Source organism: Acomys minous (genome assembly GCF_964271855.1).
Source record: "Acomys minous genome assembly, chromosome: 10".
NCBI classification, from domain to species: Eukaryota; Metazoa; Chordata; class Mammalia; order Rodentia; family Muridae; genus Acomys; species Acomys minous.
The window spans coordinates 116,393,747-116,419,163 of record NC_140491.1 but is presented as its reverse complement, the minus strand read 5'-3'; the positions used below and the strand labels follow the sequence as shown (position 1 = coordinate 116,419,163).

Below are 25,417 nucleotides of genomic sequence, written 5' to 3'. Positions count from 1 at the left end.
ACAGATTTCAATTAAAGGACAGCCAGAACTATTCAGATATTTTACTTGTTTTTACTTTTTAAATTTTATTTTATTAATTTATTCATATTACATCTCAATTGTTATCCCATCCCCTGTATCCTCCCATTCCTCCCTCCCTCCCATTTTCCCCTTACTCCCCTCCCCTATGACTGTGACTGAGGGGGACCTCCTCCCCTGTGTAAGCTCATAGGGTATCAAGTCTCTTCTTGGTAACCTGCTGTCCTTCCTCTGAGTGCCACCAGGTCTCCCCCTTCAGGGGACATGGTCTAATATGGGGCACCAGAGTTTGTGTGAAAGTCAGACCCCACTCTACACTCAACTGTGGAGAATGTCCTGTCCATTGGCTAGATCTGGGTAGGGGTTTGAAGATTACGACCTGTATTGTTTTTACTTACCTCCTTGCTTCAATCTAAATTAATAACTGTTTCAGAATATGGAAACTGTGTTGTTTTGTACCAAAAACTTTTTTCCCCTGCAAGTAACAAGTATTGGCTCCATGTCTACCCAGCTGCATTCTAGGGCCTAGATGAATAACCACACTGTGGATAGGACAAGGCATTGCCCCAGGCCCTGCTTTCTCAGTGCAGCGTTGGAGATTTGTCCCACGGACACCTCTTCTTCAATTGCCGTTGTTCATTTTACTTCATGTGCAATAACCTGTAGAAGATTTTCCTTAAATTTTCTGTCCCGGCCATAAGTTCTACCTGTAAGTTTCTTTGCTTTTGGACTTCATTTAAGGTGGTGTCTTAGAGAATAATTTAAAGTGATTTGCTCTTATGTGATCTTGACAGACATAAAAAAAAATGTAAAACCCATTGTTTAGAATAATAATTTATGAGTATTTCTATGTTCTTCGTGGGCGGTTAATATTACAGTATTTCCTGGATTTTACTGAGAAATGGGATAAACAATCAAAGCTATTAATGTCATACTTACTGTCTGACCCATAGTTAGCATTATACTCTACCAATGATCTTCACATGGGAAGTTATACCAGCCCAGTCAACACAAGCTCTAGTTACACCAGCCCAGTCAACACAAGCTCCAGATCTTGGAAAGATTATCTGATGTTGAATGCCACTTCCAAGGCAGGGGTAAATGGAGCAGTTCTCACATAGAACCCTGACAGGATAGACTTCATCAATGCAAGTAGCTGAGAATATGCCTGGACCACTCCACACACAAAAGGTTACACCAAGCCAAGGCCAGCAGCCTACCTTCAAAACGATTGTGTTTGAGCATGACATGATATTTCCTATTATTCTTCTCTTTTCTAACGGCAATACCACATTGAATCTCTTTGACAGCACAGCCCTGCTAAGAAAAGACTTTTAAACAAATGCTAACACAGCTAACACAATGTATAGGAAAATTCTACTGAAATTTTTAAAATGAAATAATCATATATACATACATATATATGTATATATATAATATATATATTTTATATATATCAAGGTGACTCATTATACTTAGTCTTACCTCCCCTGAATCACACTGCCCATTATCTAAGGTTCAGGCACCTCGTGTGAAAGTCCACTGCAATAACCAGGCACTTTGTAAAAAAAAAATGTACACCCTTACATGGAGACAATAAATATGTGCACACTAAATTGTTATGTAATTTCTATATTTCCACTTGTGCAATTCTCCAGAAAGTCTTAAAATCTCTAAAAAAAAAGGTCATGTAATTGTGTCAGTTTGTCCATTTAAAGGTATACATGAAAAGTGTACAATTACATACAAAATAAAGACATTCATAGTTAGTAATATAAATGCTGACAATAGGATTTATCTTGTTGATGATAATAATATGAGTTTATAAGCATTTTATTAGAAAGTTGCTATGTCTATCATTTTTACCCTAAATACAAATGTATTTTCAAAAATTTGCCTCCTAGTTTTGTTTAAAGCAGGAAAATATTTTACTAAAAATTGCTCTTCTAACTCATCCTATATAAAAAAAAAAAGACACATGTAAAATGTTAAGGTCTAGAGTGGATGTCTAAAAATATTTTACATGTGATTTACTTCTCACATATTATAATTTTCTTTCTAACGTCCTGAAATTTCAAAATTGGGCCAAATTGAATATTCCTAACTTCCAGCTCTTTTATTATCAACTTATCTTTCTGTCATCTATTAATCATCCTTGATATTATTAAGTCTCTGATATTTAAAGATCGAAACCCCAATAGTGAAGTACAAAGCAACTCCCTGGGTTTTTAAAAGTTAATTTATTTATTCATTTTACATCTCGATCTTAGGGTCTCCCTCCTCTCGTCCTGGTCCTGCCACGCCCTGCTTGCCGCTGTGTCCCAGCCAGCCCCTCGCCCTGCCCTAGTCTTCACAAGTGGGAGCCCCCTCAGCAGTGCAGCCCAGCTCATCAAGTCGAATCAGGATTGAACAGGTACTGGGCCCCTGTGGCCTGGCTCTCTTCCTGCTGCAGGTTTTCCACAAGTGAGGACAGTATGGGTACACGTGCATCTTTCTCTTTTTAAGCTGAACCACTAGGTCAGCTGTGTTTATGTTAAATGAAATCAATGAAGCAACTGCGATACTTCTTCTTAATCCACACAAAACTGGACCTCTTTTATAGGGTGTTCGTTGCGTCTGTTATTTCACTTGACATTTTTGCCTACGCTTTACATTCGCTCTCTCGCTCCCCCTGTGCTTTGTTTACACTGAAAAAGGCTGTCCCTGAGCATGACTTTCAACAGGCCTTGGAGGAGAAGGATGGAGGAGCCGCCACCCTGATGACTAAGCAGCCGTCAGAGAGGAGGAAAACACCCTGTCCCCTGATCGCTCCGGTTAATTCGTGTTAAATTAAACACAGGAATTTTTATTATAACTTCAAATGATTTTATACAACATAATTTAACCATGCTCTCCCCTCCCCAAACTCCTTTACGATAATCCTAACTTCCCTATGCGCCCCAGTCGGTGTCGTCTCTGCTTCAAAACAAGACTGTTCTGTTTTAAAATTAAAAAACCCCAAAATTAAAAAGAAAACTACAGTAAGACAAAAAATAAATGCTAAACAGAATGCACACAAAAATACAGAGTGTGCTTTTGCTAGTTTGTGGCCTCCCCTCAAGTGTGGTTGAGATCCCCAGTGAAACTACACTGGGAAAACTGCGTGTCACCTTTACAGGAGGTGTCCACTATGAATAGCTTTTGTTGTTGTTGTTGTTGTTGTTGTTGTTGTTGTTGTTGTCAGGTATGAGATGTGGGGTTCTCTTCTCATTCTCATAGTTCCGATTTTGTGCACTTTGAACTTCTGCAGGTCTTGCATTTGCTATCTGAGTCTCTTGAGTTCATAAGTGTTTATGCCATCTTGTATCTGGAAAGTTCTATTTCATTGGAGTACTCCACCACCTGTGGCTCTTAGAATCAGATGAACAGTTTAATAAATCGAGTCCACAAAAGTGAAGTGGGGATGAGGATAGGTGGGAGATTTTGGAGAGAAGGAAAGAATAGGGAAATGTTACAATTATATTAAAATCTAAAAAAAAAATGAGTTATTAAAATAATTTTAAAAGAAAAGAAAATAGAAGCCTTTAACTATATATACAGTTTTCTTTTCATCAGATTAGTCTTAGAGAAAATTAATGAGGAAAAAAAGCAATAGAAAACCTCTTTACAATGCACGGGAAGGGATGCTCGAAGGCCTTTTGCCTTTTGAAGCACAAAAATGTGTCTTTTCCGACATTCCTGGTGCAGGTCTCCTCCATGCTACTCACATCCCCCTCCCTTCCTTCTGCAGCACAGCCTGAATTAGGAGAAATATATTTTAAAACACCAGCATACACCAAATATGTATTGACGGTGTCGACTGCGTTCGCATGTTCTCTCTGAAAATAATCTTCTGAGAATGACAGAATGATAGCACGCAGATTGTGGAGTGACTGAACGCGGAAGGCCGCCTTCTACGACACACAGTGCAAAGCCCAGTGACTAGGAAACAGGCGGCTGCTGTTGTCTTATTTCTCCGAGAGGAAAATTCAACAATACATTCCAGAAACTGATGTGGCACTTGTAGCCATAAACACTGTGGAAGTAATTCTTCATCCGCTGTAGTGTACAAACATTTATTACTCTTAATAGTTAGTAAATAGAAGATTGCAAGCACTAGGAATTTTAAAGAAAATGCTGAGAAAAAATTGAAAAGTGAGTTTCAAGTACTGAGAAAATATTTTAAGCTGCAAATTTTATTAAAGTCATATCACCTTTTACTAATTAATGTATTTTTTTTCTATCATGGTACAATACAACATTCAAGTAAAGCATATTATTGGGTACTTTACGTTAGTTAGGTTTTGTTCATCAATGTACTAAGTAGAAGAAACATGAAAATGTGTTTGAGGAACACTGTTTGATAAACTAAAATATAGGCAGAACTTTAGTCTGGAAACTGGATTATTAAAAAAAAAATCAATAAAGAAATTGGTAAGATGACTCACCCTAAAGCACATACACCTGGAGCTTAGGGACCTAAGTTCAGACCCCCCAAACCAGTGGAAGTCAGCCTCAAAGATGTTCTCCTATGTTCCCAGGAAGGCAGCGACAGGGAAGCCCAGGGACTGCTGGCCACCACGTATTTTAAGACCTGTGAGCCCCAGGTTGAGTAAAAGATCTTATTGCAAAAAGTAAGGAAGAGTTGAAGAGGTGGCTCAGTGGTTAGGGCACTGGTTCCTCTTCCAGAAGACATGCTCAACTCCAGCCTGCTCATGGCAGATGTCAACTGTCTGTCACTCCATAGAGTGTTCCCGGACTCTCTTCTGGCCTCTGTAGGCAGGGGTCATGTAGGTGACACACGGACATACATAGACATGTGTACAGGCAAAACACCCGTAAACATGGTATAATAATAAAATTTTGATTTAATGAGACTGAGAACATTAGAGTAAGACACTAAACTACTGGCCTCCTGAGCAATGTGCATGTTTGAGCACGATGAACATATAAAAATATACACAGAGACATAAAAGTTAGTAAAATTAAGTAAAGTAAATAAGGGGAAATATTTTGTAAACAAAATCATGACGTTTTAGAGTGATACTTGATGTATGTGTAAATTTGTTGAATCTAAGTCTCTGTGGCTTTTGATAGCCATGTTTCATAAGGAGTGAGAATTTATGTTATGTGTTTCTTCAAAAGTTAGCTAAAAGATACAATGGTGGTGGGTATTTAGCTCAATGGTAGGATGTTTGCCAACTAAATTCAAAGCCCCATGTTCAGACCTCATCTTCAAACAAGCAAACAAACAAACAAAAACAAGACAAACTTGGTTATGGATACACATTTGACATGGTCAAAGTATTCTAAAGTAGTCTTGTGCGTTTGCTGCAGTATCCACAAGAGAACTAATTAAAGAGAGTGAAGATGACCCAACCTAGAATATTTAGGTTTTCTTATTTATTTAACAATTTTATAAGAACAAACTAAATTGTTCTTGTAAAATTATCAGTTAGTCTTTAACATTTTATCCAGTCCAAAGTAAGTAGTAAACATATGAAGAAAATACTGGAATTTTTCTTTGGATTTGAAAAATAGGTTATAAAATAATTTTTTTGTAAGAGTATGCCAATGGTTTTGAAAATTTATAAAATTGTATCAAGCAGCAAAACCAATCACAGGTATTTTAATGAAGAATTGATCTCAATGGAACTGCAACTTCAATATCCTCAACCTATAACAATAAAAAAAGATAATTCCATTCATGGGAACAAGAAAAGGAGTACCACTGGGAAATTTTGACAAGAAAGTATTCTATTTAAAAGAATATCATTGCTATCTATATGTTTTGTCTACCTTTGTTTATAAATTCATATTTTCAGTGACAAACCTTTTGGTGTGCTTTTCATTAAAAATACCTAGAACTATAATTCATAAAATGATTCACTTGCAAAGATTTGTTTTCATTAAATTATACATTGCTCTTCTCACATTGTTTACTTAATGATTCTTTTTATATTAAACTTAATTACTACACATAAAATGTATGAAATGATATCAAATATATTAAATCTAATTTCTACACAAACTATAATACTCAAAAGTGCTTGAGAGGAAATTGACAAAGTTAACTGAATTTTCTGGCGAAGGCTGTACTTACAACTATTTTTTTTTCTTTGAAAGTGAAGTTTTGCATTTCCATGTTTTCTGTGAACATTAGAAAATCGTGTTTAAAATTCTGTCCTTTATTCTAACTAAATTTTTTTCTGGTTTTCTTCTTTTTGTTTTTTTAATGAGAAAAACTGCAACTCCTTCTTGCTGCCTTAGTAAGACATCTATTGTGATGTCTTCTGGTGAGTGACAGGCAGAGCAGGACTTCATTTTTCACACTAAACAAGAAAACCTGACATCCAAACTGCTTCTGGAAAGAGTCCATTGAAACCAAGCCAGATGAATATTATCCCAGGAAGGCAGGAGTCACCTACCAACTCTTAGAAAATTAGATTCCTGGACTAGACCTACAGGTATTAAAATTCAGAGGTGAGAACAACACACATTTTCTAAACACCCAGATGTTAATGATGACCTTCTAGGTTTGACTGGAGCTTCGAAACTACATAGAATAAACTGCTTGTTTACTTCCAGGCTGTCTATGCCCTCTGTCTTTTTTTCTGGCCAGTTTTATGTCATTCATTTTCTTGGGTTTCTTTAACCACCTACTCTACACTAGTTTAATTTCTCATGTTTAGGAGAAAGGTACATGTATTCCTGGGTTCTGGGAGATAAGACCAAGTACTACTTCAGATGCCATTTTTATTTTTCTGTAAAGGTAAGTCAACTGCCAATGTAGTAAACCAGCATAATCCCTAACTACATTCTTTTTTGACTTTATTCATAGAGATAAGCGTAGTCCTCACCACTAACAAGTAAACCTTTATCTGTAACAGACAGTGACCATTACAGAAAACTACAACTAATCAAAATGCAGAGATGTGGAAATCATTCCCGGTGGGTACATATACAATGCCAGCCCTGCACCTAAGATTTTGAGGACCTTTGTCAAAAAGAGGTCAGCAATATTGTAAGAGCCAGAAGAACAGGGCATTTGTCTTCTTGTACTTGTAGTAATGTCGGAAGCTACACACATAACGTGGCTAACCTTTGGCTGAACAAGGACAAGAGCTGTCATGCTAGTGTAGATAGGAGAAAGCCCAGGAGGTATCAACCCTACACAAAAACCAGCAGGTAACCAGAGCATGCTGAAAACTTGAGAAATAGTCTCCCCAGAGGAAGAGTACACCAATTGGTTATCTAATACTAAACAGTCGGTCTTGAAAATATACACACAAATAATATTATGTAGACCGAGCAAGTTGTATTTATCTATTTAAGGATATATATATCCTTACATATATATATGTGTGTGTGTGTGTGTGTGTGTGTGTGTGTGTGTGTGTGTGTTATTTTTCTTTTTTTCCTTTTACTTTCAAAACAATCCACTCACCCAACTTACCCATTAATTGTAAGACACTTCAGTAGTAATTAATTATAAACTATTAAATATGCCAAAAACATTTGATTTAATGCACAATATAAATCATTTACAATTATTGTCAGTTTACAGAAATAATCAGAAACTATAAAAATAATGGATTTAAGTTATATAGTTAAAATTCAAACTAAAAATATCTAAAGCTTTACTCACTTTTACTATAGAAAAGTAGAGAAATAAGAATTGAGCAACTATGTGACACACTGTGAAAACTCTACGTAAAGCTTGGAACCTCCTAGAAAATACTAATTTGTGTATTTATCCTAACTCCAGTCAGATTTTCTTCAGTTAAAACAAAAGAAAAGTTCACCATATAAAGCATAAAACATACTTATTGAAAGTTATTAGGCAACTGGCAGATTCAAGTATCACCTTATTGAGTCAAGCTTCTTAAGAAGCTAAAATATATTTCACTTGGTCAAAATTCTGCTGCTAGCTAGCTCAAGTCAGTATAGACTTTGTTGGTGATAAGACACTCTGTGTGGCTTCCTTTTCCTCCCAACGAGTTTGAAGTTTCCTCAGAAAATCTTCAATTGACCATGCCATCTTGTCCTTCTATGCCATGTGGCTCAACTCACCTTGCCAGAACAAGGGAGTACGGGTAATTATATTCACTACTTGACTAGCTAGTCCTGGTATTGAGGTTGCTGGCAAATCAACTGAGTATGCTGAAGACATGCTCTGCAAATGGTATCTTTGCTGAGACCCAACAGAATACAGAATTCCTACTAGCATAGAGAATAGGTTCCTTCACTGTGGATGTTTCTATAATTAGCAGACCATTGTGTAGATTATCATTCAAATGAAAAATAATTATGAGACTTAAGAAAAGTGTCACTAACAAACAGGCAGGACCACAGCATAAACTCGGAAAGGGCAGGGTAAACCTGACATGCCAACCCCCTGTTATTTACGCTGAGTTAGGTCTCCTAGTAACTCTCACTCCCCTTAAATGTGTTTTTTCTTCTCTTCCCTCAATCCCTCTGCTATCTTCTTTAATCTTTTCCCTTCCTTCCACACCCATCCACATTGCTTCTAATGTCTAAGACCATGATCACTCTGCAGATTTGCCTACTCAACTAATTTCTCCATAGTACACCAGCATGAGGACCTCCCATATTACGTCAGTTGACTAGATAGGGAGCAATCGTTTTTCTTTCTTTTTCTTTTAAGAGATGAATGCTTACAACAGTGGCCTTGGCCAAGTTTTCTAGCATTCTATGAATTTCTTGAGGAAAACATATTAGATTTCAAAGTTGGCATAGAAATAATACCTTTTATTATTATGGGGTAGGTGTAAGGTGAAAGTAAGAGTGGACGGACGGGGTTAGCATCTAGGAGGGAGGAGGGGGAAAGAGGATGAAAATGACTTTTCTCAGAGTTCACATATCCCTGTCTGTCTTTCCTGGAGCCTGTCAATGCATGTAATCCATAATTTATTTAGGATACGGAGAAAGAGAAGATGGTCTTTAAAATTATCAGTAGATTCTAAAGTGTATGTGAATTTAATTATTGATACAGTATTTTAATTAGAGTATTTATCACAAATAAACAACATTCTCCCATTTTCTTATGCTATTAAGTATGCTAAGCATTGCAGCAAAGATGACCAACTGACTTTGATGTATCATTATTATTTACTTTACAAGCCCTTTACTACAAGGTGATGTGAAAAATACGTTGTCTTCTATACAGCTTACCAGAACTGTGGAATGCAATGTGCATTTCTGAGATGTTATTCCTAACAGCCTACCTAAAATGAGCCTCCTGGGTGCTTTAATGACAATGGGCACCATAATATCCATTCTTCTAAGTGATGATCTGTTAAATGTCTCTTTTATATTGAATCAATAATTGCACAGTGATTAGCAATAAAAATACGCCAATGTGGTTGTACATAATCATCCACTTTCTCTTAAGAAAGGTTAATTCCTCTTGTTATGGGAATACTTGGTAAAGGCTAACAAAACTTGATCATTCTCTCACAAATATTTTCATCTATTTTTTCTTTATCACTTTTAATGATCAAAGGATAAGGATGTGTTACGGATGTATTTCATGTAAAAGAAAAAAAGTAATGAAACTCATCATTCTCTTTACACAATACACAGAGATACACATGGAAAAGTCCTTACTTATTCTGTAGGTTCCTGTGATGAATAAAGTGAGAGGACAGGATCAGAGGAAGGAATTTCATAATTTCACTTATTCTTGTATATTTTAGCTGTTTTTCTTTCAAAAATGATAGTCATTATAATACTCTTTGACTAATTGTATAATCCTCAGCAATTTCAATTCAACCAAATTATAAATTAATGAAAAATTAAAATAAAATTGCCACTGAAGATTATAAAGCTACTACATTGAAAATACCAAGCACCTTTTGATCCTTTCAAAGCCAAGACTGATGTATGTCAAGAGCTTTTTGACACACCCTCCACGGCATCATGATTTTATTATATGCAATTCTTGTGACTACATTAGAGAACCATCATGAATTAATATGGGGCAAGTGCCTGAATAAAATATGTGATAAACACATCACACCTTTATCACTCTTTTATTATGAAATTTTAGAATGACTTTTAACTAATAAAAATGTAATAATTATATCTGACATATTTATTAATTTGGGGACAGTTGCTGAGTTTGTCACACGAAGTAAGAGAAAATGTTATGCCGCCCCCTAGTGTAAACATTAATTCTGTAACATCAGAAAGGCAGTGAGAGAAGACTTCTGAAGACTTTCACCCAAAAACATAGAAACCACTTGGAGACAACAGAAGAAACCCCAAACTTCCCTTAGGTGTTAGCTTTGAGTGACTTCATGAACTTTGTAAGTTAAAAAAAATGACTGATATCTGAAGGTTTCTTAGAGATTTTATCTCCAAAATATTTAGGCCACAAACCAAGCAAAGGGGGATGCTTTATTGACATATGTGAATATGTAAGGATTGCCATGAAAGAACTGTATACAACATATAAATGTTCATGGTAATCAAAAATGGGTTCTTCATCCTTACTCTTAACACCCCAACACCCATGTGATGCTGTGGAAAAGTAGTGCTTTGGTAGATGTTTAGGTAATGAAATCTCTGGCTCATATGATGAGTACAAGGATAATTTCTTATAAACTATACCTGGAAAGTTTCCATGGCAATGAGAAAGCCCTCAGTAGATACCATAGCAGCTAACAACTTGCCTACCACAGGGTTGTACAGCTGTTACACTTATAAAGCATAGTTTTACTTTTATATGGATAACATTCATATAATGGTACCTTGAGCTACTAGCACAAGCAAATTATCACAGAAAAATGAAATATTGATGTAGCTGAATGCAGACTATCTAAATCATTGAATACAGCAAATGAGATTATAACAGAGAGTAAGTACAACAGCATAATCTACCATCTAGAGCTACTACCATTTACCAGGAGCTTATGTCTCAACCTAATACACATTTTTAAATATCCTTAATGGAATTTAACACAAAATAAACTTCTGGATAGATATCACTATGTTTTATAAAAGAAAATGACAATGCAGAATTGGTAATACGGCTCAGGAGGTAAAGGTGCATGGCCTCACGCCTGATGAGTGGAATTCAATCCCCAGGGTCAATCAATATAGTAGGTCAGGACCACCCTCCAGAATGTGTCTTCTAATATCCATACGAATTCCATGACACATGTCAACATGTATACATGCAAAAGAAAACCATTGAAGAATAAAGAGATAGTGAATCGGTGAGAGAAGCCAGCTTGACAACTCAGGCTAGGCTGGTCATGGCAGACCTCTCTTGTCCGATTAATTCTCTCCTTTTTCTTGCTGATACAGCACTGATTTTTACCCAGATTAATAATGTGTCAGTTAAATAAATGTTATTCCAAATCTTGACTGTATTTAGTTCATCCTCTGGAACAGTTCTGGCCAAATAATTTCAATCTAAAAGTATTGGGAGAGAATTATTGAATAAAAATGATCAGCTTTTGACGTTTCTTATAAATTTTAAGCAGAGTTTGAGGTTATTAAGAAATTTTTTAATGCAGATTTTAAGTGCGGGCATTTAAGAGAGAGATACGTAGAAAAGGATGAATATGGTTTCTTATAAACCCCCTCTTACTCCTTACTTGACTTTAAGGATGTAGGCATGTTGGCTGAAGCCATAACCAAACTGCATCCCTAGAAAATGCAAGTAAAATCAGAATTATTTGTCATGACATAAGCAAACTAGATAATATTAAAAAGTATATACATATTTCTTATCATAAAAACATATGGGATAAAGGGTTGTCTCAGTGCACAGTTCGTTGGTACATGGGATTTTGGTTGCAGCCCTTAGAGTCACTATCAACTCACATAGACATAAAACTAACACATGACCTCGTGTCTCCATGGTGGGGAAGCGTCACTGCTTTCAAGTATTGTTTAAGTACATAAGTATTTTAGACACACCAAAGTGGATGTAAGGACACACTTTTGGCATGAGAGCCACTGTCTTCTCTACCACTGAAGCACCTTATCCAGACAATGACTGTCTTCTTCAAAAAGGTGATTTGTTAATCATGAAGGTAACTCACAGTGGTACTTCCTGAGTTACATCAGCTAGACATTTCATTAAACAATGGGAAACTTCCCATTTAATTCTCCACCCAACCCCCATCTGTCTCTGACTGGTAAGAAGGGGCACATGTTCTCTCTCTCTCTCTCTCTCTCTCTCTCTCTCTCTCTCTCTCTCTCTCTCAAAAAATTGCTCAGGACACACTTATAAACTTTAAAATCCTTCACAATAAGTTCAAAATCTCTGGATTTTCATACACTGTATAAAGTGCACGGTCAAACTCACAATCCCAATTATTTTCTAAAGATTCTCAATTGGGGAATTCCATGTGTTTAGATTTCCTGTCTAAGAAAAACAAATACCACAATTGTGAAGCCCTCATAACTAGTTTGCTTGTTTTTGTGAGAGTTGCACCAGCTCACATTTCTCTGTTTTCTACTATGTGCACATACAAAAAATGCAGAAACTCTTGCCATACATAACAATACTCATCACTTGCATCTTGTAATTCTTCCCACTCTCCAAATACACAGATAACAAATACTCGTTATTTAGGCTACCAAGTCTGTAATCAATCACTAAAGCTGCTTGAGGACAATGAATAAACTTGCCATTATTAATTTGACCCCCAAGCAGCTGAATATGGATGATTTGTTTTCAGAATACTCCAAGAACATCTAGAAAAGCTCTGAGATTCCAAGGAGTCATGTATCAATTAGCTTCACAAGAAAAAAATTAGAAAGCACAGGGACTCTGGGTGCTTCTGACAGGACTGCTCTTTGTCAGGCTCCTTCATCCTACCACTTCAACTGTGTACTATGAAATTACCAAAACAAAGCTTCACCCTATTTGGATCTTCCTTGATACTGCTCATCACAGGAAATCCACATGATATGAAGGGAGAAAGGTTATCAAGGAGGGGAACTCTCATAGGCAAGGGAGTTAGAGACTGACAGAGAAGGAGACAAAAAAAGACTGACAAAACTAAAGTTGTTTGATAATGGTTCAAGGAGTCTTGATATTTTATATTTATCTAAATTTTCTACAATAAAATAAGTATGTAGGTACACATAAACACACGTTAAAGGAAATCATGTGACTTGTGCTGACAATGCTCCACAGTGTTACATATAACAAAAACCACAGCAACAGGCATGACAAACCACTGTTCAAGCTCTTGGTCAGGACAGTTCAACTGACTTTAAAACAATACAGGCTGTTGTTATTTGCCTTGCTTGTCTCTCTGGGGTAGAAAATAAGCCCCTCTAGCTAAAGACACCTCACACCAAGAACAAAAGACTGAAACAGTTTGAGCTGGACATAGCAGAAAATCCTTCTTCCTGCTCTACAACATCCATAGCACTAGGAAGCACTATGTAGGCTACCAAGGTAAGGAAGGAACCATTTTTCTATCCAACTGTGATGCCCTTGAACTCCTGCAATGACCTCAGTGGCAAGATACACATAAAGGCAAAACAGTGAGAGTCATATGCTGATGCCAACAATAACTGTGTAACTGGACCTAAGGGCCCCAACAGAAGGGAAATTATGTCTGGTACTGGACACCTAAACAACTAACTAGTGAAATCATAGACCTTAGAGGATAACCTAGTGCTGACCTTTACCAGACCAACGTAATCCCCACCTACATTCTCAACCTTATTCTTACACCCACAGAGAAGCTTAGTTCTTATCCCCCAGCACTGTTTTAGGGGAAGTAAACTTCATGGGCTCCCACCTCGAGACAAATAACTACAGGCAGCTAAGATCTGCTGTGATATGGAGAGTTAGCCTCTCCCAGAACTGATCCCCTAACTGGTTATTCAATACAAAGCCATCAGAACTGATATCTTATATACGCAAACAACCATAACAGACTCTGCAGTTTGTATTTGTATGTTTGTGTGGGTGAATACGTATGTTACAATAACGATGAGGAAACAAGGCCATCAGTTTGGAGAAATGGGAGTACTTGGAAAGACAACAGGTTTTGGGCAAAGTGATATAATTATGTTTTGATTACAAATTTATTGTAATGATGTTCTCCATCATTTCCTAGTTTTCATCCCCTATCTTTTCATAGGAATTAAAACTCTTGGCTTGTGTTGTTTTAAAGTCATAAATGTCTAACTAATATCAATAAGTCTCAAAAGTTTCATGTTTCTCACCTAATGGATGCCTAGAAACTTATTTTACCTTAAGTCTATATTGGAAACCATTCCAGCTTTGTTTCAATACCAGATATTTGATATCCTAAAGTCATCTACAAATGTGACCGTGTGGGGCAAATTTTTCACTATTCCATATCATACTCTGCACTAACTTTCCTCGCATCTCCTCCCTAGAAAGGCTACCTTAAAATCACATTTCTCTAATGTGCCCTGATCCTACTCTGGGTGCCTAGATTCTGATCATCTGCCTTCTCTGAGACCATTCATGTTTTATCAGAGACTCAAAATAGAAGTTCCTAAAACTAGGACCTAGAACCTTGTCTAGAAGTCTAGAAGTCAGACAAATAGCAAACATTTTATTATTGGAATTCACTGGAGTTTATGATGACCAATACTGTCCCTCAGTCATATCTCATCACAGATGAAAACAAAACCACTGTTTTTACTACTCAATAACCTCATCCACAAGCCAACGTAAACCAGCTTTCTGCTGTACTACTTGCCTGCTGCATGAACAGTACTAAGATAACCATAAATAGGCTCTGGATTTGTTTTTTCACAGTAAAAATCCAGAGATTTCTTCATCAGGTTTCATGGGTCTCCCATAATATACCTTACCGTGTAAAAGCAAATATTAACCGCCAAAATGATTACACTACAGTTGTATTCCTGGTCACCTTTGGCTGCTGTACATGATCAGAATTCTGTGTTTTCATGAATAATTGTTTTAAAAATGGAAATTCTTTATTTTTAAAATTCTATTTAAAATACATTTTTAAAAATCCTATATGCTACCAAAATGTTATGCACTACTAAGAATAAGTTTAATTCTTTTATTTCATTCAGAGTTAGCTTTACTATTTTACCTCAAAAAATATTGTATCTTTAGCTGTTGTGTTACAACGGAGAGTAAGCATGGTACTTTGCATAATTATAACAGGGTATGCTGTGGTATTAAGAAATGATTATATATATATATATCTCAGCTATCATAAATTTGCTTATCAATAACAGATAAAGTCATTATAAGCTCTAGAATTAGTCTTAACACCAACTCACTTATTTTCTGTTACATCTGTATTAATCAATTGGTTGGTTTATTGCATAAAAATGTTATGAGCTGAAGTTGAGTGCATCAGAGTTATTCAAGTAATTTAATTTGTTGACTTATTTGTGTATGGGGAAGTGCATGTGTTAATATACACACAAGATTTATATGAAGGAATTGGTTCTGTAGTTACAGTGATGGGTGAGTTGGAAATGTGGAGGCAATTGGTGGACTAGAAATAGGAGAGGCTGATCCAACAATCATAAAATAGAATTTATAAGAATAAATTGGTCTGAAAGACTACCAACTAACTGCATGAGGACACCTTCCATTGGCTAAATCAATGTCATTTAAACTTTAAGTTAATAGATTAGACGTTAAATACGTTTACAAAATTCATTGCTGAAATATAATGAGCATTGGGTTGATAAGTGGCTACTGTACATTGAGTCCTACATAGCTAATTTACTAAGACTGCTAGTAACTGAAGCACAGCTCCACTACCAGAAACATTTTGTGTAAAACGGTACTTACATTTAAGAAAGTATGTAGCTTTCTCCCAAAGATGCCAAGCCATTATTAAAGAGTTTAGAATAGTACATCTGGTAATGGACAGCATTTACTTTAACAACTAAGATTGAGTCTTAATTATTTATTACCTCCACTTTATCTTACAATAGAAAGTATAGAACAATACATTTATAAAAATTAATGAAACCTTGCCAGTTACAAACACTATCAGAAATACATTATATGATGAAAGCTTTTCTTGGATGCAAGGCTCCCATATAATGGAAAGGAATATTTAGAATAATTTCAAGATAGAATTTTCGAGAAGAAAATCCAGAAAAAATATGCTTTAATTATATTCCTTGTGGTTGGCAACATAAAATGTGATAGACAGAAACATATAATCCCTTCCTAAATTTAAGTTACAGTACAGCACAGATTATAATCGTTACATTCTCTGAAGTGATTTATCAGATTCCCAGAGCACAGCACCCCTTCAATAGCATTATGCTCCATTTAGAGGCCAGTAGAAGAAAGTAGCACAGTGCTGTAACATCATCAGAATTAATTTAAAATGCAATTTCTACTACCATAAGAGTATTAATAAACTGGCTTCCCCTTATATAAACTAAGCATTTCAGATATAGATCATGTTTCAGAACAACTTACAGACTAAAACCATATTCAAATTTAATTTTGAAAAGATGAGAAACAGTAAAAACGTACATAAAGTATGATGTCCTAACTGAGAAGGTTCTATTATTTTATTTTACTTCCTTTATTTTTGATGTTGAAAATTGAGTTTAAGTCTTCATAAATGGCAACTCTCTTATGTATCACAGAGCTATATTCTCAGATAAATTTATTTTAAATGTTTATCATCCTCTATCTTTTATATGCTTCTTGTTATGACACTGTTCCAATATGTTTAATCTGGAAAATGCTGTCAACCAATCTAACCATTATGTGACAAATAAAGATGGGGGGCATTATGAATGTTCTACAAGTGATGTTAAGGCTATTACCTTCCTGAATGTTTTCCAATGAATGAAGCACACAGAAACAGACAATTTTATCTCTCCAAAGGAAACTTTGATTTTTGGAGTAAACAATGTAGACAATAGTTAAAATAATGTCATTATCTGAGGCTATATCAAAAAGTAAAAAGTACACAGCAAGAAAAGCATATATATGAATTCAAGGCCATACTAATTTACAGAGCAAATTCTAGGATAAACAGTGTTATACAGAGAAACTTTGACTCAAAAGAAAGGAACCAAAAGCAGTATACAAGTGAAAAACTAAAAAACTTGATATTTCCAACTGATAGAGAAACCCAAAAAAATTTTAAACACTACACACTAGAGAAACTACTCTAGAATTTGAAAGTGTTCCAAATCAAACTCAATGAAGTTGTTTGACTAGGCCCTCCTGGATTTTTAAATTAAAATGCAGTTGACAACTTCAATTCTCTCCCCCCAAAAAATTATTGATGTCCTTTTGAGGAGTAGAGACAAGACTCTACGAAACTACTCACAGTTCAGCTAAGGTAACTCAGGATTTAACGGCAGCATTTTTTTCTTTATAGCAGTGCATACATTTTTGAGTCATATTAATAAACTTTCAAGTATTAGTGATGTTTCTTATTTGAATAATATGTCTAAAGATGTATATGCTACAAGGTTTTACTAAGGTCACACCAAAGAGCAAATGGCACATTAGTAAAATGCAACAGAGCCATTAACGCTGAATGTATGATTTTAAAAGATACTTGGAAGAATATGTAATCACTGAATGGAGAAGCATGTTCTTAAATGCTGATGCATATGTGGACATATTACTCTTATCACCCTCATTCATAAACTCTCTCTCAATTAGTAATCTATCAATGCTAATTTTTCAGTGTCGCCAACTCAGCAGTCAGTCTCTTCAGTGTTATAGCCAGAAGGGGTACCCAAAATTAGTTTCAGTGAGTCAATGAAACTTTTAAATCATAATTTCTAGGAGATGCAGGAAAGGTAAATGAGTTAAATTATATTTAAATGACAAAAAAAACACATGGTGTATTTCAAGGTCAATCTAAATTTTGTTAGTTCCAGTGTATACACACACACACACACACACACACACACACACACACACACACACACCAAAAATATATATTTTTCTATTTTAAAATTAATACATAAGAAAATATCCCAAGTGACAAGAAACTTTTTAAAAGGTCAAAAGGCGAGAAGACATTTAAAGGCAGAATCAAATGGACAGGAGGGCTGGAACACAGACCACACTTGCCGTGTGACCTATCAACTATGGGGGCCTCAGGTATCCAGTGTAACAGAAGCATCTCTGTGACGCTGAATAAGCTGAATAGCAATTGTGCTGAAGAGCAGCCAATAAATTAACATCACTTCTTACCGAACCCAGAACTTCTCATATCAACAATGGTGTTCGTCCTACAGAACTCTGACCTTGGTGAAAAGTTAAGTATGTTTGCCCACTTGAGGATAAGAAATAAAATACATCTAAATTCATTTTTTTAACTTAGCATTATTTCTCTGTCCTTGGAGACAAGAAGAAGAGTAAAATGGTTTCAACTAAACATGACACAATACTTATCTCTTAGTCATATTTCACATGGGTCCTTATATGTTCCATGATTTATAACAGGTCATTAAATCTGCATCAATACACTATGTGGTCTTCAACCATCACTGATGCATTTTTGGTACTCTTATTTAGTGATATTAAAACATTAAGTGAGACATAAAAGTTCTATGCAGTCAACAGACAGAATACAGCAACGACATCTTAAGATTCCTAAGTCAAAACGCATACTTCATATTGAAATACCATATAGATATATATTACATATTTAGTCATATATTCAAACATTTAAGATAAATAAGTAGGTAAGTAATTCCCATAGATTAATAAAAAATTTATTTCAAAACTAGTTTCTCATGCAAACTAAAGTTTAAGATGGACTTCATAGATCATAAAGTGTATTCAAGATCACTAAGTTCTACATTTTATGTGTAGATAATCACTAATAAAAGATTCATTTCTTGTTCCTTGAAATTAAGCTATGTTAAAAGAAGATTGTGCAATTTGCAACAGACTCAATAATAAGTAAATCATTTTCTACTCTCTGTTTTTAAGACATGACAAAATGGAGGGTTTTTGCATGTATTGAAATTGTTAATTTATGAAAGTTCATGAAGCTCAAGATTGACAAAATCTGGGACTATAGTGGAGTACATATATATGTGTATATACACATGGACAGTCCAAACTTGTCATCAAGGTCCTAGTTCCATAGGATAACTGTCATTTTTGATATAAGAAGTTCCAGGATTTGTAAGAAAAGAAGTTAATGTATTGATTGGTCTTCCCCATAGCTGCTATTTAATTCATTAATATACATGAATTCCTGCATATAGGACAGAAGCATTTAACCAATGACATTAAAATCCAAAGAAATTGGGCATGTTGTAAGCAACTTTTATGTGTGATTGCATACTATATTAAAAGCCCTACATAGGGAATAAATCTTGAGAATGACTGTAAGGTTATACAACTGCTTTGATTAAGTCTGAAATTTGAAGGAATTAAAAATACTCACTAATCAGCTAGTAATTAAAAATAATTTAATTTCTTGGGAAAATAATTATTTTCCTGTGAGTATATTTAAATTATATCTCCTTAAAATAAAAATTGCAGACACATGGACATCACTCTAATTCCTTTATCTTGGAGGTATAATTCAATATTGAAGTTAAAATACAAAAAAGTATAAATATTATTCATTTATTACTCTATGAATGTAGGTTTTCAAATATTGTACATATTTAATACACACGACTTAATAACTTAATGACTAACAAAAGACACAATTTTAAATGATTTGTGTAAACTTTAACTTGAAATTTTTCATTACATTTGTAGGTTAATATTTATGCTTCATATTAAAGTTGGTACTATTTAAACCTCAGGACCACTTATATTTTTAGCTGACAAAATATAGCATATAGGAGGACTCAAGGATACAACATTATATAAGTATAAACAAGTCTATATTAATTAGCATAATTGTCTTGTCAGTATATGAAGACTTCTATTATACTTAAGGATGAGCATACATCTTATTTTTCTTAATGACAAAACTCATAAAAGAGCATTCAGAACACATATCCTGGTTTTCCTATAACAAGTTGGGTAATAATGTGAGCATATACTGCGTTTCAGTCAGCATAGCAAACGCAGACGGGGCAGCTTACCAAAGCTAGAAGAACTGTCGTGATTGCCCCTACAAGCTCAGTCACTACCATCTCGAAAAACGTTATGAACTTTACTTCGTAGTGAATCTCTCCTGTTTACTGCTTCTGACACTTACATATATTTTGATTTATTCATCTCATTTAGGCGGCTGCTTTAAACTCACCCATTTTAATCATGGGGTTACACAGGCAAAACTCATATCCAACCTGCCCTTTGTCAGCTTGAGTGATGAATAACTCATTCACTTCAACTGCATGGCAAACAAGTCTTCACAAGCAAACTGAGTCCCTGGAAAGTCTAAGGACAGTGAAGAGGCTCGGTGAACAGTGCTGTAACCGGCTCAGGTTTGGCAGATGAGGGCTCACCCTTTCTGTGAACTCTTGAATGTGTTAGCATCAACACGATGGCAGTATCTCCTTGTCCTTAAATTTAACTATGTTCAATTTTTAAAGCCCAAATGTGTTGAAGGAAGGGTTTTTCTCTTTAAATTGTTACTGAACTCTCTGAAAGCCACGTTTCAATAATCCTTCTAGACTTTCCTTGCCCTATAGTAAGTACTCAACTAAAGAACTCTGTAGCACATACTCTGTTGTGCAACAACAATAACAACAACAACAAAAAAAAAACCCACAGCAAATAAACATATCCTTAACATTAAGATGTCAAAGAGTAAATCAAATACACCATATATGTGTCTAAATCCACTGAAAACTTCAAATGAGAACTTTTCATCCTGAAAACATAGACAATTATTTATTTATGTGGATACTCTTTTAAAATTATAAAGAGGCTGAGATTAAGAAAACTGTGTCTGCTTTTGGGCTAAGTGTGTCCTTGAACTATTCTGTCTTTTCAGATAAGCGAGCATCGGGAGAAGACTAGAGTGAGGTCTACTTGTGGGCTCAGACTTCAGAAAGTCTTACACTTCTACCACCTGACTTTGCCCGGACTCTGCAGCATTCATTCTAAAGGGACTCCCCACTACCGCTGTCTTCCTCTCCACAGGCGTGGACTTCCTCAGACGCACTTGCTCATGAGAGTTGGTTCTGTAGCAAGGTTTTGCGGATGATGGAATTTGGGTGGAAAGTAGGAGTTATTCCCTGAGCTACCTCTGAGCTCAGCACATCTTGCACCAATCAAGTTGTGCCTCTCCTACTGAATGCTGGAGGACGGCCGAGCTATGCTATCCAGCGAGAATAGCTGTGTGGGGTTTGTTTTCTAACATGTTTCCTACTGGCTGTTAATGTGGCACAGTGATCACCTTGCACCCATTTCCCTAAGCTGAAAGTAGACAGCTTGGACGATGGGATCGGTCTGCTTAGCTCTGTACAACTTGTCAGGAGAGAAGTTTCCTATCTGTCAGTCCTTCAGCAAAGAGCCAAGAGCCAAGAAACAAACTCTGAGACCCTAACTCAGCCCAGCCACTTTCCCTTAGCCACCTGCCACATGGATCCCTGTTCCACCAGAGACACCCCACCTTCACTCACCTTCAAGCTACCTTAACTGAAAGCTGCCACGGGGGACCACTTGGGGTTAGGGGTCCTTCCTATTTTAAGGTGGACCTATTGAAATAAGGAGAGAACGACAATCCTCAGCACTGTGGAGTGTGGTGGACAGAGAGTGCCAGGGGAAACCTTCAATTGGAGCTCTCCTAAGATCTCTTTCTTTTCCTACACCCAATCCTCATCCCACGCCCACTGGATAAATAAACAGAATAAATGAATGCTTTGCAATCCAAACAAAATCACGAAAGCTCCCAAACCCCATCAGTCAACTCGTTCCTCCTGATATGCCCTATCAGAAGAGAGCCAGATAGAGACAGAGAGACACACACAGAGAGAGGGACACACGCACACACAGAGAGATTACCAGAGTTTTGTTCCCGTTCTTGCTGAGAGGGCCCCGGAAAACTCCCTTAATGTTGCGAAAGTGTCCGTTGCTGAGATGCGTGGAGCTGATGACAATGTAGTAACACTCCATGGGGCAGCCGCCGCCTCTCTTCCGCAGCCGCCGCTTCCACGCTCCCGCGCCCTCAGCCGCAGCCTGGGCCAGGAGGATGGGCTGGGGAATCTCGGCAGGGCAAGCAGCAGCCGGCGGTGCGCTGGCGCCGGGCACGCGGGATCCTTATGCCCAGCTGCGGTGCGCGCCCCGCCGCCTCCGCATCCCGGCCGTCTTCGCCGCCGGGGCTCCAGCTCAGTGCTCGTCTGGTGGAGATGGGAACCGGGACTTAAGCCTGGAGAGACGATGCTGCCTGCGGCAAGCGGGGTGGGAGATGGGGGGGCCGGGCCGGGCGGGACCGGGCGGGAGCGGTCAGAGCCCGCGCGGCAGGGCGCAGCCCGGCAGCGGGAGCCGCCCGCGCGGCAGTGGCAGCGGCCGCAGCATCCCCCGCGCCGGGCGCCCGCACTCGCAGTCGCTGCCGCTGGCAGGCATGAGTGTTATTATAGTGCGCGGCGTTGCCGGTCCATCGCACTGAGCCAATGGCAGGGAGCCACTGGGCTGATACTGAGAGCTGTCAGAGGAGTACATCTGTCACCCGCCACCTCCCCCCCCCCACTCTCCTCCCCCGCTGCCCGGACCCACGGCCTCGCCAGCCCTGGCCACGAGTGGGAGCGCGTCGCGACCGCCAGAGGCCGGAAGGCGACGGCTGGTTACAAGTGCGAGACTCCTGCGAGGTGCGGGCGGAGGGTGAAGGGGTGGGGTGGGGGGTGGGGGGTGGGTAGAGCAACGCGACCGACCGCGGCTTCTGCTCTGCGGGCTGAGGTGCGGGAGGGGGCGCAGGGAAAATAAATAAATTAATAATTTAGCACCCGAGCCATCCGTTTCCAATTGCAGCGAATCGGGGCAGGTGCCAGGTGCCGCTGGGTTTGGCTGATGGGAGTCTGCGCTTTGATGCATCTTTGGTTTGGAAGGTGAATACCCCGCACCCCCACGCCCCTAGTTCCACATATCACAAGTGCTATGTGCTGAGAGCTTGGGGGAGGGGATTTGTGGCGACGCGAGTGGAAGTGGAGAGAAGGGAGACGCAGGGAGTCCTGATGGATGTGTTCCCATTCCTGGCGCTCTCCCCTCATCCACCTCCCCTGGGAGAATTGGTTCTTCCTAAATTGCCAAAGCTGAGAGAAAAAGAATGCTCTGCGGCAAGAGAAGCCTCTGCCAGAAGCTCCCAAACAAGAGAGGTGCTGAACAAAAGCAGAAGCCTTTGCCCTAGAAGCGACCTGAAAGGAGAAGCTCCTGCACACAAACTACTGCGCTTGTCACGGAAAGTAGGGAACGGGGTCTGCTGACTTCAGTGCAGACACATTGGGGCTAGATTTTAGCTGCTTCTACCCCAACCCCTCCCAAACGATCTCCTCTCCGTGTAAGTTTAGCTCCTCTGAGGCGGTGGAGTGAGAGCACCCCATCAGCTACACACACCATAGATCGGCTACTACCATAGGACTCATTAGTCGGCACTTAAAAAGATCAATACCAGGCATGGGAGGCTGGGAGACTGTGCCTTCAATGGATTTACTGAAGACTTTATTTTCCTTTTGCCTTGAAAGACTTAATTGGTTAAAGCCGATTCCAGAAATTCTGATGACCCTGTTTCAGAGCAAACTGCAGTCCTACACAAGCTGTGTTGATCTTGTTTACCCGCGGGTCAAGACTGCAATATCGCCCAGTTTGTGTGTCCTACATATAGAAATTTATGTGGCAATGACCACCCCCGACACCTCGTAAGCCAGAAAGGTATCTGACAGTTTGACTTCAGTTTTTCAAAGAAGATAAAATGGGGGAGTCTTGCTGAGAGAGTTTGTAGTCCTGTGAGTAAATTATGAATTGTAGGGTATAATGGGGGAGTGTTAGATTTACCTAAAAAGAAAATTTCCATGTATCATGCCTCAATTAGAACTCACTTGATGCGGGTTGATTAACGTTCATTATGAAGTGTCGGTTTTTTTTTTAGATGAAGCTGACTGAATTTCTCTGATATCCACTTGGGGGAGTCTGGAAGTCTTGGGAGAAAGAGAAGTGGAAACTCAGAAAACTTCTGTACTTTGTGGAGATCACCCAGAAATATGTAGAACTCAGAATGAACACAGTTTATATTGGAAAAATATTTTATATTTTTGGAAATTAAATAAATCTCTGGCTCTCTTCACTACAGAACTGCTTTTTATTTGCCAGTTGAGCATTCAGGCTTTCTCTGCAGACATCACTTATGAGAGGCTGAAGAGTTACAATTACTCACTTGAAGTGTTAGAAAACATTATTAGAGGGCATAAGCTACTCAGTTTCACAGAACAGAGCAAGGAAGCATCTTCAGAAAGTAAATACAGACCCATATGAGATGGAGTCATATGCATTTATTTTTTATGAGTACATAATTCAAAATAATGTAGGCTAGGTTTGTTTGCAAATAAGTTTTGCTCAGAGTACTTCTGTTGTGACGTTCAGAACTTTGTAGCATACAGCTCAAAGTCCGTTTTAGAAAGTGAGAAACAGTTACCTGAACTGTCCTGAGGAACAGATAGCAGACTATGTGAATATCATACTGGGCTTCTAAGAGAAATGTGTACATGTTCATTGTGTGTTTATACTGTGCATATCTGTATAGTATGCTAATACAGACAGATGTGTGTACATTTGCATATCATGAACACATGAACATATATAATCATATATACACACTTACATAGTTATGTTGTCAATGTTTTTTCAGTTTCTTGTTCACAAAGGCCCAGATACTGCAACTCAAAGTTACTCTAATGCCAGCATCATTTGATTGAGTCTTAGGAAGTTATCTAAACAACAAAAGCTTCTAAAGATTCACGTGACAAGAAATAGACACTTCTCTTGAGTTCTCAATGTATGCCTACACACAGACAGCCTAAACATAAACTTTGGTGAAAAGCCTCAACAATCCCTGGCAAGAATCATTTTCTTGTCAAACTATTTTCACCTTTTCCAGTTACATCATTGATATAAAGGAGTGGGGCATTGGTCAATTGAAATCTTGTTTCTAAATTATATATAGCAGCATAGATTTACTACCAGTTCATGAAGAAGATTAGCAGTTATAATGAAACATCAAATGTGAGTGTGAAATATATTTATACTGTTTCTTTAGACATTAATAAAGTCCTATCAAAGTTATCAGTAAACTCAGGGAGATGACCAAGATTCTTTTTATTTTATTTTATTTTATTTTATTAATTTATTCATATTACATCACAATTGCTATCCCATCCCCTGTATCCTCCCATTCCTCCCTCCCTCCCATTTTCCCCTTACTCCCCTCCCCTATGACTGTTCCTGAGGGGGACCTCCTCC

General features: G+C 37.6%; 1 protein-coding gene and 1 long non-coding RNA gene across 4 annotated transcripts in view; one reads left to right on the top strand and one right to left on the bottom strand.

Moving 5' to 3' along the window:
• ZNF804A (zinc finger protein 804A) overlaps positions 1 to 22,379 on the bottom strand; it is a 195,114-nt gene extending 172,735 nt beyond the window's left edge. The window contains exon 1 of one of the 2 annotated variants that reach the window (XM_084798182.1): positions 21,974 to 22,379. In XM_084798182.1, coding sequence (XP_084654308.1) covers positions 21,974 to 22,084 — 111 coding nt within the window. In that variant the 5' untranslated portion in view covers positions 22,085 to 22,379. Of the gene's footprint in view, positions 1 to 20,103; positions 20,991 to 21,973 lie in introns of those variants that run through there. The other variant, XM_084798183.1, reaches the window with a different exon arrangement.
• A 222-nt stretch (positions 22,380 to 22,601) lies between these two features.
• On the top strand, positions 22,602 to 24,242 carry LOC311606777. Of its 2 annotated transcripts, none has more exons than XR_014782437.1 (3): positions 22,602 to 22,776; positions 22,937 to 23,013; positions 24,051 to 24,242. It is a non-coding gene; the product is annotated as an uncharacterized lncRNA (long non-coding RNA). The 2 variants fall into 2 exon arrangements; XR_014782438.1 differs by having other exon boundaries at positions 23,647 to 24,242.
• Positions 24,243 to 25,417: the final 1,175 nt, after the last annotated feature.